The 15,523-nt window shown below is 37.0% G+C and overlaps 1 protein-coding gene across 4 annotated transcripts in view; it reads right to left on the reverse strand.

Annotated features, from left to right (window-relative positions):
* Positions 1-15,523, reverse strand: part of clcn2b (chloride channel, voltage-sensitive 2b) — a 114,095-nt gene that overhangs the window by 38,340 nt on the left and 60,232 nt on the right. For all 4 annotated transcript variants that reach the window (XM_036214752.1, XM_036214751.1, XM_024277020.2 and 1 more), the window contains 6 exons: positions 11,426-11,504; positions 10,996-11,121; positions 9,826-9,910; positions 8,345-8,446; positions 7,225-7,309; positions 4,249-4,404 (listed from right to left, as the gene is read on the reverse strand). In XM_036214752.1, the coding sequence (XP_036070645.1) occupies positions 4,249-4,404; positions 7,225-7,309; positions 8,345-8,446; positions 9,826-9,910; positions 10,996-11,121; positions 11,426-11,504 (633 nt within the window). The remainder of the gene's footprint in view (positions 1-4,248; positions 4,405-7,224; positions 7,310-8,344; positions 8,447-9,825; positions 9,911-10,995; positions 11,122-11,425; positions 11,505-15,523) is intronic.

Raw genomic sequence — 15,523 nt, forward strand, 5'->3', positions numbered from 1 at the left:
ATAAAAAACAAAAGAAAGAAAAGGTGTAAATGTGTTGGTGTAAAAACAAAGAATGTTGGTTGTGAGCTGAACACACCTACAAAGTAACATCTGTGTACTCTGAATACCATCCAACACAAGATGTAAAAATGGAAACTCGCGGGTGCAAATGACAGCACCATCTGAAACAGCCGCTTGTGAACACATTAGAAGACATGGACACACACTTGAACACAGGTGAGTGTGACACAGCCTCATCCGTTTCCTCACAGGACAGCAAGCTCAACCATGGCAACGCGCTGACGTCTGCCACAGTCGCTCATGAGTCCTTCCTTCATGCAGCAAACGGAGGATAGACTGTTGGGTTTGGAATGGAGCGTCAGGCACGAGGAATAAAAATCAGGGTGAATATTTGATGGAATGTTTGCTCGATCTCAAACGCCACGACAGTAAATGCGCTCAACTCAAAGGTGGAAGAGACTCAAACCCACAGCTATAAACTCACTTCCTGCATTTTCCCTCCACCAAACTTTATGCATGAGTCCATCAAAACAGAGTGGCCACCATCCTCAAGACATTAGCCAATGTTAGAACAAAGGAACAAAAACATGGCTTTCAGATGGAAAATGAAGCTTTCCACCAACACAAAGTTAGTTTTTTCATTATTATAACACCAAATTAAACGCATACATTTTCACGATGGCTTTAATTATAGATTTCACAGTTGCTTCAGGCCTTTGCTATTCTAGACGAACAAGGTAATTAGCTCACAGGCTCAAAAATGAATATTGATGATGCTGAACAGAAATAATACCTGTAAGTACAGGTAAGTATTTGAACCCCTGAGGCTCAAACTAAGAGAGAATAATGGAAAACAGATTAACAAACGAGGTTCATCTCTGTGAGAGTTTTTTACCACATACTTTCACTAAAAGTAGAACCTGAATATAAAAAACAAAACAGAGATTAATTACAGGAATAATAAAACACTTTTTATCTCATTAACTACTTTGGGTTTCTCAGGAAAGCAATTTGATACAAACTAAAACTCTGATGAGTCACGATAATAAAAAACAACTGAACGACAAAGTTGCGAAAAGAATAAAATTTTAATTTTTTTTATTCATTTACAAAAAAAAAAACTACTAACATTTTTTCTACATTTTTTCATCTTGCACTAGTTACAGTTATGTTAACATTATTATTGTATTATGTCATTAAAATACATGTTCTGTATTTGATGAGTTCAGTAGAGATTGCTGTAATTAGCTATTAAACATTTTTATTTGACAAAACTCTCTGTCCAGTATTTTATTATATATTTAATTAAAAAATGTGTATTTCCAAAATTATTCTATAATGCAACATTTAAAGATAAAAGTATTGTATTGATATCAGAGATACTAGTCCTGTAAATACTTGGTATCTGATCAAATTCCCAGTATTACCCACCCCTAGTGTGACCCATTTTCAGGTGTGGATCATTTTTGACCCGAACACAATATAAGGGTTAAATCAGTCAGAATAACCGCCTATCATAAAGTTCAGGTTTTGGCAGCTTTCTAATCTGAAGCTACAAGAAGCCAAAGGTGAAAGGCCTCAGCAGAGACGGCAGTTCATAGAAGAACGTCGGTGATCACTTCACAGACCATCACAACTCGTTCACAGAACCAAAACATTCCAAACCATTAACACTTAACACACGGGAATTTGAAAGCAGAACTGTGAAATGATTGAAGAAAAACACATCAAATCCCAGATATGAAGTTAAGACTCTACAGACTGTCAGTCAACGTCAAGGTGAAGATAAATTGATTTGCTGTTCATTTGAAATCAAATCAAATCTCCAGCTACTTAACTAAAGTCAGAAAAAAGTCAAAACTTCTTTAAAATGACTATAGAAAGCCTTCACTTCATTATTTCAACAAAAGTTAAACCAGATCAATTTTGACAACCAGGGATTCTGCTTTGGTGGTGACAACTGTGTGGAGTCATTTTTAATCACAAATTATTTTAAAATTGATCATAGAGAAATGAATCATTGTGGTTTGGGTGGGTTGAGTTATATGACACCATATGTTCATATATTGGAATAGAGCAGTGAAAGAAAAAGTCTGAAGCAATACTCAGGAGATTTGCACCGTTTCTACATTTCACAGCAAGCCTCCTCCAAGTGTAGGTGGTGGACATGCGCTGGTATTGGGTAGCGACAATCCAGTGTGAACATCGTATGCTAAACGCATGTTCAAGAACGCGTTTTGAGGTTTCATGAAGCGTCATACATAAAAATATTAAGACATTTTCTATATGTCAAGATTTTTGAAACTAAATAAAATACCACATATTTAAAGTAAATATACAGATTCAGACCATAAATTATAAAGACCCAGACCTATTTTTCCTTAAAAGTAAAACTACGTGGAAACTACAACAAACCAAGTTGACCACAGAAAACATTTTTAAAAATGTTCTTTTGCACTGATGTCACTATGGGTTCTTATGGGTTAAGACACACAAAGGTTGGAGTTGGAGCATCCTGGGTTAAAAAAATTCCCTACATACCTTCAATATTTAGGATCTTGAATCCAAACACTGGTATATCATCACCTTTGAACAGCAGAATAATGAAGCAGCTGCTGTGTTGGACTACATCAGGTTCAACAGGTGCATCCGAGTCACAGAGACGTGAAGGACCAGTACCAAGGGTATAGGTAATGACGCACTAGCCAAGACATTTATACTCTGATTTGTCAGCCAGCTGGGAGGCCTCGGCTTATGTGTGTCATTTTCAGAGGACGGTGTATCGCCCTGGAGGCCTTTAGGATCCTCGGGGGTCATAGTTTTATTCCCACATCAATTACAGAGCCTCTAACTTCCAGTCAGCTAGTGGCACACAGACAGTCACAGAGAGACAACTGAATGTGATCGGGATCACATGACTGTCATCACACACACACACGCCGACACACCTGCGTATGATTACACATCACTAAAAATAGAATTTAACTAATAAGAGTGCAAATTAGCTTCCAGGTTTGTGTGTCTTTATAATTAATTTGTATGTGTTGGAATTTGGAAACATAAAGCAGAATATTAACATAAAAATAGGGGAAAAAAAATACAAAAAACTGCCAAGACCTTTTCTTAGAAACAAGGACAAAGACACCAGTACTTCATAAAAACTGTTCCAAAATCTACATCCCAACATCACACCCTGACGAGATGTCATTGGGTTTTTATAGGGCTGGGTTGATAAGATCAATTCATCGATCTGAATCAATCTAAGCTTAATAGATCAATAATCGATTCATAAAAATAAAGATCATTCTAACGCATAATACTAAAATCTGCTAGCTTGATGCTAAGGTATAATGGGATTTCCCATAGGATGGCTAATGCTAACGCTTGTGCATTGCTGACTAAATGAATATCTTTATATACATGAAATATTTGTAATATTTGTAAAAATTCAAGTAAAAAAAGTAAATCAGCAAAGCTCGTTTTAGAAGACTCAAGAAATACAAACTATTTAGTAAAAAATACTTTCCAGCTGTGTTCAAAGAGAGTTTTCTGATGAAAAACAGTCAGAAACGTCATCAAGACCAAAATTCCCATAATCCCTTTCTTTCTAAAAGACTAAAGAGCCACAAACACCAAAAGTTTCGGATTGAAAATAAATTAATGATCACTAAATCAGAAGAAAACTTCAATGTGTTTGTGTGAGAAGACCCAATAATGTTCCTGTTGACATGCAGAAGCAGACATTTAAGTCAAAAGGTTGAGTGTGTCATCTGCTATTGTATCTAAAAAAACAATGGCAGTGACTCAGCTTTTGTCATTATTGTAACATCGTGACGTTGGTCTGCGAGTCTATAAAACCTTTTCAGCAAAAGATTATCATTTGTTTTTCTGCACATTTCCCAGAACACCTAAAATGGGCATTTTCCTTTCATTTATGACTGAGTGAGATGGAGATGCTGCAGATTATGGTTTGTTCACTTCATAAAATCAATCACTTTCTTTGATTTTTAGAATTTAGTTGCAGATATCAAGTGTGTCTATTCAAGTGTACAAATTAATCAACCTTCAAGAATTAAATTTAAAAAATGATATTATATAATTCATTAATGAGTCAATAACACTCAAGCATTAGGCTTTTCTTTGTCTTAAGAGGTAAATTCCATCTAAAAACAGTTTCTATGTTTGAACAGAAGCTGAGAGACGATGAGCTGATTAACAGACAGATGGTTATTAAATCTTTGTTCTTACCTTCATGACGATGAAAAGGACCAAGGTGACGAAGACGTTCACCTGCGGGTGTTTCCAGGCTTGGGAGTTCCCGATGTAGTCAAACTCCTCCGCTATGCCCTGTTTGGCCCACGTTCGGTTGTCCAGTAGAGTCACCAGAGACTCCTTCTGCGTTAGCTGCAGTTTAGAGGAAAGACGATCACATGAAAACTGTAGGAACCAGTTATGATTTGCTTTAATGTAAACATGTGCGTCTGCAGCAAACATCTCCACTGATCTTTATGACCTTCTGGAAGTTTGTGCGTGATAAGAAGTCCTCACATTTATCCACATCAATCTTTTTATAGGTTTTTATGTTTTTTCAAGCCATTATTTAAGCTATAATTGACAAAAATGATAATTTATGGATTCAATGTGTCATGCATGTGTAAGTAGTTTTTCTGTTTCATCAGATTCTGATTTTTTAAACCTATGAATTTTCTTTCTGACACCACATCAGTGTCATGATTTGATTGGCTGGATACTGATGAGCTATTCAGTCGACTAGCTGTTCTAGTGAGACACAAAAAGTCATTTTTTAAATCAAATATCTGGGTTATCGAAATTAAAAACACTGAAGTATTTAAACAAGAAAATAAAATTTCAGGGCATAAAATGCTGCTGTTTTTTTTTTTTAAGTCTGTGGTTCAGAATTAATTCATAAAGAAAATTAAAAGGTTTAAAAATTCAAAATTGATTAAACAGAAGAACATCCAGACAAATATGTCTAATTAGCATTACAAGCTATTCTAATTTGAAGAAGGTATCATTATTTTTCATTTATTTTTTAATCAATTTATAAATTAAAATCCCAATTTTACTGTTTTCCATTCCCTCGCTTTTTTAAATATTTTGAAACCAACCAATCAACTACCTAGTTTTACTGACATAAAGTCTCCAAATTTTTTTCTGAGAAAAAGACTGACAACCTCCAATGGAATCTGTCATAACACTAACTCCTGCAGCACAACACACAATTACTTACAACCATTGACTGTATATAAGAACTGGACTCAGTAATCGCCTCCCCTTTGGCGTTCCAAACTTTAAGTACAGACACTTTCCAAGAAGCCAAAATTCCAAAGACTTCTATTGAAATTGTCATTCTATTAGTCAGAATGATCATTCTGGCTCTGATACATTTTTAACATGTCCTTTATAGTCTTTTTTTCATGATATTTTTTTCTGTAGTTCAAGTTCTAAACCGACCAATCAGATGCCTCAATGACAGTAGGTGGAGCCTGCTAGCCCCCAAGTCCAAGATCCAAAGTGTTTGACAGATTTTGTGTAGCCCACATTCAAGAGGAAGGGGTGTGGCCTTCTAACAGGCTCACTCCTGATTGGTGGGCGTGGTTTAATGGAAACATCGACTCAGAACGACTCGAACCAATCATTGTTTACCGATGACGTCCATATGATGATAAAATTGTGACTGAATTGGCTTCAATTCCCTGGAGCTTGAAATAAACTATTTTGTATGGATGACGACTCACTCAATCCAGTTCTCTTATACAGTCAATGGTTAAAACACTAGGAGAAATTAAATGTGGATTTCATTGGAGACATCAGGCAGCGAGTTCTGAGTGAAAAGTGCGTCTCACTTCAGAAGTGATGCTGATGATAATGTGATGAGTGTGGGAGAGACACTGAAAAGAGGAAGAATTGGTCCGGTGTGGGCAGAGACTCCGAAGCCTGAATCATCCTCTCATTAGGAGCCAGAGCTGAACAGAAATCTGCATGGATGAGTGATGATGGTGGAGGTGTTTGGGATGGACAGACTGTTGAAGCTCTCTTTTCATAATGAAACATGTTTATAATGAGTCATTTATGAGGAGAGGAGCTCCACATGTGCAACAAAAGAGTCCATAAAACACAGAATAACTGAATTCTTTCAACTCTACAGTCTGGGATTACACTGAAAATGTATTCTCAGTGTCATTCTCATATAGAAATGATCTGAAATTAATTGGATTTGAAATGTTTAAGAAAAACTGAAGATAAAAATTGCTTTATGCTTTTAAAATCAAAGTAAATTTTAAATTAGTTATGAAAAATGTTTCCTTTTTCTCTTGTAGAGAGCTTTTATTTGCATGTCTGAGGGTAAGGTAACATGATTCTGTTTGGAGCAGCGTAGGTTATGCTAGTGATCTAATGAGCATTTAATGTTTAGAAGACCAAGCGAGAGCAGAAATGTCAGGCCCTGCAGAGCTTCAGATTACGCTGCATTTGCTTTTCCTAAAACTGACTGAAACATGAAACAACACAGGGTTTTGTTAGGAAGTCTTCTGTATCCTGCAGTTTGAAACAGTTAGAAACCTCTTTAAAATCTCAATAAAATGTTGGAATTTTGGGGAAAATCTCTAAATGTATGAAAGGAGAACAGCTTCCCCTCCTTGTTTGTGTTGAGCAGCAGCTCTGCTGTAAATGCTGCTGCATGTCTGTGCTCTGCAGCTGGACACAATCAAATATTAATACGGCTACAGGTGACCTGCGTTATGGATGCAGCACACCTGCTGTGGTCACTTTGAAAGAGGAACCATTGAGATTCATGTGGTCATCCCATGAGGAGCAAAACTGAGAAGCTATTTGATGGCAGGACAATAAAACAAGGAGATCTTTATTGAAAGAGGGGAAAAATAGCAAATTCAGGAGATCTTCTGTACAGATATTTGAGTTAATTTGGTAACAAGCATGCAAACGTTTGAGAGATTCCTTCACCTTCTGTACAGGAAACAATATCAAAAATTCTCTTTTCTGAAAGATCTCGAGGGATTTTCACGGAACTTCCTGTCACCTCTTTGGAAATCATCTATAAAATACATCAGACTTTTATAGAAACCTTTCATGTGTTTTATTTTGGACGTGCAGGGCATCAGTGTAATGTTTTTAAAAAATGATTGCTCTTGTACTTTTTTGAAGCCTGCAGTGTGTGTTTGCTCGGTCTAAAGAAAGCCGTACCTTTCCAGCCATAAACTGTCCAAATCCAGGAGGAAACGTTAGAGTTGAGATGATTAAAGTGACCAGTGCTGGATATAGCAGACGTCTGAAAACACAGAAGGAAGAAAAAAAAAAAAAATCACATAAAAGCAACACTAACTAAAGGCCATGTCACACATACTACATACATTTAGCATATAATGCACGGAGGAAAATTGGTCATACGTGACTGTATGTGGAACAAGTGAGAGAGATTTGGTCTTTTATGTAAAATTTTCACAGACGCATTACGAATGAACCACGTTAAAACCACGGAGGAAGTATGAATAAACCAAAACCAAAGAGCCGGTGCTTCATTGAATTTCTTCACTTAGACTTTCAGAGCACTGGGCAGAAATCACATCGTGTGATTGCTGCCCCGATCGCCTGGGTCTAATATCACATTCGCACCTGCCATACAAGAGTCCCTCCCATGACCCGCCTTCCATGCGGCACTGGACACCGCAAGGCCGGACGGGGGGTTGAGTATGTCTCTATACCACCACTTCATGACTGCTGGAGGGGTTAAAGATCAGACGATTTATATATATATACATGTCTAAGAATACACAAGTCCTGCATGAACCGTGCGTGATTATTGCGATGTTTATCTCAGTGTTTATACATTGGTGGTGCATGCGTGAAAACTCTGTTAGACATACATGGACATTTGTGGAACAGTCGTGGAAAACCACAATGTTTTGTTTGTGTAGCGGCGTAAAAGAATGTTCTGGTTGTGTGATTGTGTGTTCGGGCCTACGGTGGGCGGTAGTTAAAATGGTGGTTCAAAGGTGCTGTGAGAGAGGAGTTGGAAAAAAAACAGGCATCGTTCCTAACGCTTCGATTACTGAACCGGCGAAATGTATGCCTCTTGCAAAAATCTTGTACAATTGTGTAAGATTTATATAATAATTGCATTTAAACTACATAAATGGGGATAATAATTCTCAACCAACCAAAAATTTTGAACAGCAGAAAACTGAATTCATGTACACTCATCGACCAAAACCCTAGACGGACATCTGCGTCCATCAACTTCAGGATGACCCTTTATAAAAAACTAAAAATAAACCTGTAACCACCTCCTCACTGGTTCACCTACTTCTTCATGAGGAAGCGGTTGATGGTCTTCTGTTTGCGGATGAACTGCACAATCAGCCGGTTCAGGTAGACGAACAAAGCCCCCCCGAAACCACTGGCAATACTGCGGAGAAACAGAAAAACTTCACATATGGAATGAATGTGCTAATCTCCACTGGTTTCTGTGTTAAACTCTCTCTCAGAAGGCCGTCTCCATACATTTAGCCAATAAAAAAACGGTGTAAATGTAATGAGGCTCTAATGTACTGGATGTCAGAGATAGCAGCAATATGATGTATGAAGTCATAAAATGTGCACAGCAAGGAGCAGATGAGTGAAAGACAAGAGAGATGGAACTGGAAGGACATTTATAATGAAAGTGCAAAAATAAAATGGAAAAGAGCAAAAAATATAGGAGAATCAAAGTGAAAGAGGAGTTGAGGAATGAGAGGAAGACGAGGAGAGCGTGCACTCTCAGATCCATACAGGACAATGAAAAAAATGGGATTTGAAATGCTCAGAGGAAGTCGTCTTCAATGACAGCGAAGAGAGAAATAAAGGAGAGAGAAGTTTTTTCAGGAAAAGACGAGACAACCTAATGCTTTTAAAATGAACTTCCTGCATTATTCATTTCATCAAATACCTTTGAATAAATAATGAGCAGGAGGAGGGCGGAGTCTCTGCTCCCTGCTGCAGCGTGAAGAAAACACTTCAGCTTTACTGCGTTTAAGGAAAATGTTCCTTTATATATAAATATGGAATCGATAACATGATTGAGTTTTTGTTTATGTCGAGTTGGACTTTGGAACCAGGAAAGTGTCAAAAGTCAGACACTTTGGCTTCATGTCAGAAACATTTAACTTCAGTTTTCACAATTTTTTGTAACTATTGTCTATTTTTTTATTAATGAAAGGCAAAGGGTGGATTATTTTCTGTCGCATTTTCTAAGTTTAAATTCTCCTCTGCTGACTGAAACTGAGTTCTGCTGCTCGACAGCTTTTGGCAAAGACGATGGAAACTCATCTGCAGATGAGAACATGCCCCGATGACACCATGAGAAGTTTAAAAGGAGTCAGAAAGCACCAAAGAGTCTGAACTTTCATTTGAATGAGAAGGATTGAAGTCAGAAAAGGACCAGAGCCTCCCCGCCCTGCTCTCGAGCAGCTTCCTGCCCGAGATCCCGGCTTTATTCAGAACCGCTGAAGAACCCTCGAGGTGGGGAGGAATGAAAAAGGCTTTCCCCCTCAGAGGCTAGCAGCTGGAGCCACCTGAATGATCTGCATTAGAGCAGCAGCTCATCCTGCAATGGCTGGAGCTCCTCCACAAACATGAAATCTTACAGATTGAGGTATCAATTTATTTTCTGATGATTTAGTTCATAAAAAGCTTGGAAACTGTGGACTAAATGTGTTTCAGACTCTGTTAGAAAACTGTTGAGGTTAAGAAATCCCTGGTGGTAACGTCAGAGTTCTTCATGAACCGTTAGATGTTTCTAGAACTTACCCAATGACAGCGAAAGCAGGAAGCTCCTGAAGGTCAAAGGGAAAGTCTAAGCGGAAACGAGTTTTAAACAGCGCTGTGATGGTCTCTGCAAAGACAGAAGAAGACAGAGTGTCACCCAAAAAAGTCTGTTTTTTTTATCTGAAAGGTTGTTGAACATTAGCTGACAAGTGGGATCTGAAGCAAAAGTTGTGGCTAAAGTGTTTGGTTTGAGGAAAAACATTTAAAATAAAGATTTAGAATTTCAAAAAATTGAACTGCAGATAGTGACTGAAATGATCTGAAGTTATCTGTGGTGGAACGCTATGGGGTCAAAATTAGGATCAGCTTGAAGTGAATGAAAACTAGACTGTAAATAAAAAAAAAAAAAAAATGAAAACGAAATTGTCAATTGAAAAAAAATGTTTTTCGGCCAAAAAAATAAAAAATAAAAAATGAAAATTTGAAAATAAAATTGCAAATTTGAAAAAAAAAATTGAAAATTTGAAAATGAAATAGTAAATTTGGAAAAAAAACATGAAAATGAAATTGTACATTTGAAAAAAAAATGTGACAGTAAAATTGTAAATTCAAAAATATAATATTTTAAACAAAAAAAGGAAATTAAAATATATAAATATTAAATTTAAATCTTGAATAAAAAGAAAAAAATGAAGAGAAAACTGTTTCAAAAAAAAAAAAATTGTATTTTTTTTTTTTTGCTTTTTTTCGTTTCTTCTTCTTTGCTTTAAGTTCTCAATTTCAATTCAATTTTCAAGTTTTTGCTTCCAAGCTTATCCTATTTTTACACATACATGCACATAAATAGGATCAGCTCAGCAGAAAATACTTGAAAACTGAATTGAAACTGAAAACTTAGAAGTGAATTAAAGAGAGAAAACAAAAAGAAGTTAAAAGTATAAAAAAACATTATTGTTATTTGGAAACAGTTTTAAGTTTAAAATTTTTTTAATTTTATAAAAAAAATATTTTTTCACATTTTCAATATTACTGTCAAGTTTACAATTTGTTTCAAATTTACAATTTCATTTTCAAAATCTTATTTTTTTTCAAATGTACAGTCTGTCTTTTTCATTCACTTTAAGCTGATCCTAGATTGACCCCATTAAGGCCACCACTGCTGCCATGTTGAGGTGGGTCATTACAACAGAGCTGTGAACACTCATCGCTCACCTTCATCTCTGTTCCAAACAGCCAGGACTCTAAAGATGAAGGCGCTGAATGTGGCTGCAAAAAAGCCTCTCCAGTAGTTCCTCACAGCGAAGAAGGTGGATGTTACTTCAATGCTGAACAGAACACCTGGAACACAAAGCGTAAATAAATCAGTTACCAACATTTTTCCTGTCAGCTGTGGCTCAAAGCTGCTTTCCAACAGCTTCTTTCAAGTCAGAGTGAGCAGAAAATGACAGAAAATGAAGAGAAATCTGTGCTGGAATACCTGGAGATTTATTAAAGATTCAAAAACGTTAGCTTCACTAAACTGTCTAATAAAAACCTTCAATGAAAAAGCTTCATTAGTTTTATGGCCTAAAGTCAGATTCTGTCAAATATGAAGCCAAACTTTATAAAAGTTCACAGAAAGTTTATTTTTCTGGAGACTTACCTCCGATCGGGGCAGCAAAACAGCAGCCGACTCCCACAGCACAGGCGGCCGCCAGCATCTCGATGTTCCTGGACTCGTTCTGCAACACAAACATAGGGTTGGTCCGGCATCGGCGACGGCCTGACCCAAAAAACACGGTGGTGCAATTCTCCGTCGCGTTCATGGGATACGTGGGGCGTGCTGAGGTCAGAACACGGACCAGCAGAAACAGCATTTTGATTCCTGCCTGTTCATCACGACCCGTTTACTGCCGTCTGTTTACACGGCAGATTGAACGGTTCTGATCCAGACAGTAAAAAACAGACGACCTTTCAAACCAGTCAAGAAGAGAAGAACAACACAAAGACAAAACAATCCATGCAAAAAAAAAAAAGTTGATTAAAAAAGTTTGGGGGGGGGGGCAGTCGCCTAAATAATGAACAAAAACAACAAACATTCCTTAATATTAAGAGAGGTGATTTTACCAACCTTCATTCCTCCCAGACTGATGTCCTGAATGCAGCATGGCAGAGACATACACCAGTCAATGCATGAGTGTGAGTGTGTATCTGTGTGTGTTTATGCACGAGTCTGTTGGTACATGCGTGTTTGTGTGTGTGCAATGCATGTCTGTGTGTTTATGCATGAGCGTGCTTGTGTGAGTGTGCATGAGCACATTTTTGGGTGTGCATGGGCATGTGTGTGTGTTGTGCATGTGTTCTTTGCATGTGTGTTTGTGTTTATGCATATGTGTTTGATGTGAGTGTATGCGTGCGCATATCTGTCTGTATGTGAGAATGTATGTTTGTGCATGTGTGTCTGTGCACTGTGCATGTTTGTATATGCATATTTATGCACGTGTATGTTTGTGCACATGTGTTTGTACATTTGTATTTGTAGAAGTGTGTTGTATGCAAAGGTGCATTTCATGTTAATAAAGTTTATTCAAACCTCTTCCTGCTTCTGCATGCCTTCATATTTCTTACAGATAGATTAATACTCACTTTATTGTTCAGATATTTCACCTTTCTTAAAATCTGTCAGATACTGTCAACAAGTATCAGTAAATCAGAAAACAATTATTTTTAAGTTTTAGGTTTGAACATGCTTGCTGTGTGAAAACTATTGATAAATGTAATGTCATCTTTGAGAAAACCCATTCTCAAGAGATGGAACTCTTAATAAAGATGATGAATTCAGTAGCAGTGAGTTTTATTTTGAGGAATGAACTTAGTATTTATCAGAGATGAAGACATGAAGATTGGAGCATGCAGCAGACTGTACATGGATTACCTTCAACTCTACAAGACCAGGCTCCTTCAGGTAGCATGAGAATCAGAAACAAAGGTAAGCTAACCAATAATTTTAAGTGCATGAATGTGTTGCAGCATTTACACGCCATCACAGATCTGATTAAAAAATACTAAAGTTTCCTCTTCTGTCAGATATTCCATAAGTGTTTGCAGGACCCTCATCCTCTCAACAAATGAATATATGCATCTGTTTTACAGCCCACAGCTAGCATTAGCCGCCAGTGCTTCAAACTGTAGAGCGGGCCGCAGAGGGACACTTCAAAAACGCGCTCGCACTCCACGTTAAAACGCCATCAGCTGCCGCGCGGCGCTCTCTTCTGAGAGGAGCGAGCGTGACGCAGATTTACAGGGAGACAATGGGAACGATGATGATTAGAGACGACGACGGCGGACTGACGAGCGAAGAGACGCGTGGCTTCATTCATGATGGTTACTGCAATTAAATGTGTTCAGCACATTTACATTCTCCTGTAGTTTTAGTTAAACGTGTTTTCAATGATTACAACGATTTCCATGAACATGTATTTTGCAGAATTATATAGAAAAGCCTGTAAACTTACTTTAAGTTGAATGATTGAAATTGGATCATTTTTATCTTCATGCTTTATGTGACATTAAATAGACTTACTACCATGCAGCAAAAACCCAACAGCAATAAATCTAGATGTGTTTCCCCTGGAAGTAAAGGTGTACTTTGATCTCAGATATGCAAAAATATCTCCAGAAAAAAAAAAAAGTATTTATTAGTATTTATTCTGGCATTAACAGTTTTATCTGCTAATAATTACACATTCTTGTTTTTGATGACTAATGCACGTTTTATTTAGATATCAATTATTTGGTTATAATTTATTGTTTTTGATGTCTGCATGATTCACTTCTAAAGGATTTTTTGCTCTTTAATAGTAAAAATAAATTGTTATTTTACTGAATAAAAGCCAGACTGACCAAAAAGCACTTTTTAAAATGTTGTTGTACCCGTGACGATGACAAATCAAGTATCTACCTACAAGCAGACCAAGAAAAGATATCAACAGTTTAAAGGAAAATGGAAGAAAAGACTATGACACACAAAGAAAAATAAATAAAATAATTAAAAACTATGTCAAGGAAACTGTGAATTATGAGCGAAAACGCTTATTCAGCGGCTCAAAAAATGACAGGATAAAGTGAATTTAGGAGAAGTAATCTGTGTCTTCAGGCTGTGAAGATACCACAGGAGGAGAAAGGAGTCCCACATACAATACCAAAGTTATGATATTTAAACTGCACAGAATTTTATTAACATTAAAAAATTCTGAACACGTGGAGGAAATCAGAGTTGAGGGAAAAAGTGTGATAAAAAAGCAATAAAGATGGTATTTATTTAAAGGTAATGACAGCACTAAGAAACTGTTAAAATGGGAAAATGTGCTGAACATTTGGGGAAAGGAGAACAATTCAAGCTTTGGTGAAAGCCAAAAGGTTTGTGCAAACAAAACTTTTTTATTTTTTCTGGCTGCACTGACAAAAGAACAGAAAATCTCAAGGATCCATCATCAGTTCTGCTGCTGCCTACATGAAGTAAGCTTCATTGTTGCATAACGTTCTCTCAGTTTCTCCTCTTCAAACAAGAGTGTTTTCAACCAAACGTGTTCTACTTTCCAAATGTTTACAGTTTGCATCCTTTTCCCACCAGATGAACCATCACTTCCACTTTGAAACAGCAAAGATGAACTAGGTTCTACTTTACTTAAGGATGTGGGAAAAACTGGAACACACTGGATGTGTTGTCATCTCCTTCTCCATCCCACTGCCCCCTCCACTCCTCCACCCACTCATCCCTCCATCATTTCATCTCACAGGAGAGGCGCTCACAAAGAGCTGCCTCTGCCTCCCTGCAGCTCCGGTGCTCCATTCCGCAGATGAAACACCGATAAAGAGCCGCTTTCTCAACCTCTAAATCTTCATTTTCCAGCTTTGCTCGGATCATTTACAGCTTCTGTATTATGTCGTAGGTTTGCTTTTTATGGTAAAGTATTTAGGCACATAAAAAAGATGCAGTTTGTTAGCAAATAAAAGCATAATTGTGCTTTGAAAATGGGTTAATCCTGGATTTTGACTGTGACTAATTGGTGCCTCCAAATAGAGACAAAAAAAGTTGCATTTTTGTGTCTCAATGAGAAGCTTTTTAATGTGCAAACATAGAATTTAAGTGAATTATAGTGTTTAAGCATCAAAAAGCTTTAAAATGCATGTCCTAAAAGAACATTTTCCCGTTCACCTTAAAAACTTTGACCTGAATCGTCCAAACTTGCAAAACTAATTCAAATGAGCAGTTATTGAATTCCTTTTATTATAAAAACAAAGATTTAAAAAGGCGATTGTTCTTTCCTTCCACAGCTTCCAGCTAATTATCCACCGCAGCATTGATGAGCGTGAAGAGTGGCTGCTAAATGAAACCGTGTTTGCTTCTTTAATAATCTCAGATTGTTAATCAGACCTACTTCAGACCTTCCATGTGTGCGTCTGGACCCGATTTAAGCAACGGAAACGGATCCACTTCAGAGCGTCGCGTTCTGTGTTCCTTCATAATTGAAAATGACTCACCATTTCCTAAAAGAGAGTTTTTTTTTTAGATTTACCACTTAATGCTTTGTTTTTAACATTTTAACAACTACCAATTGATTGAGATGAAATCCTTATTTTCTTATCTTTAGCTAAACATATAGATAATTAAAAAAAATCTAAATGAGTCGTTTTCTGAACACAATATTTGGGTGGAAGTTGCCAAAGCAAAATCAAAATGTATTCGTAGCCTTTAATT

The sequence above is a fragment of the Oryzias melastigma genome, linkage group LG13 (assembly GCF_002922805.2).
Source record: "Oryzias melastigma strain HK-1 linkage group LG13, ASM292280v2, whole genome shotgun sequence".
Lineage (NCBI taxonomy): Eukaryota > Metazoa > Chordata > Actinopteri > Beloniformes > Adrianichthyidae > Oryzias > Oryzias melastigma.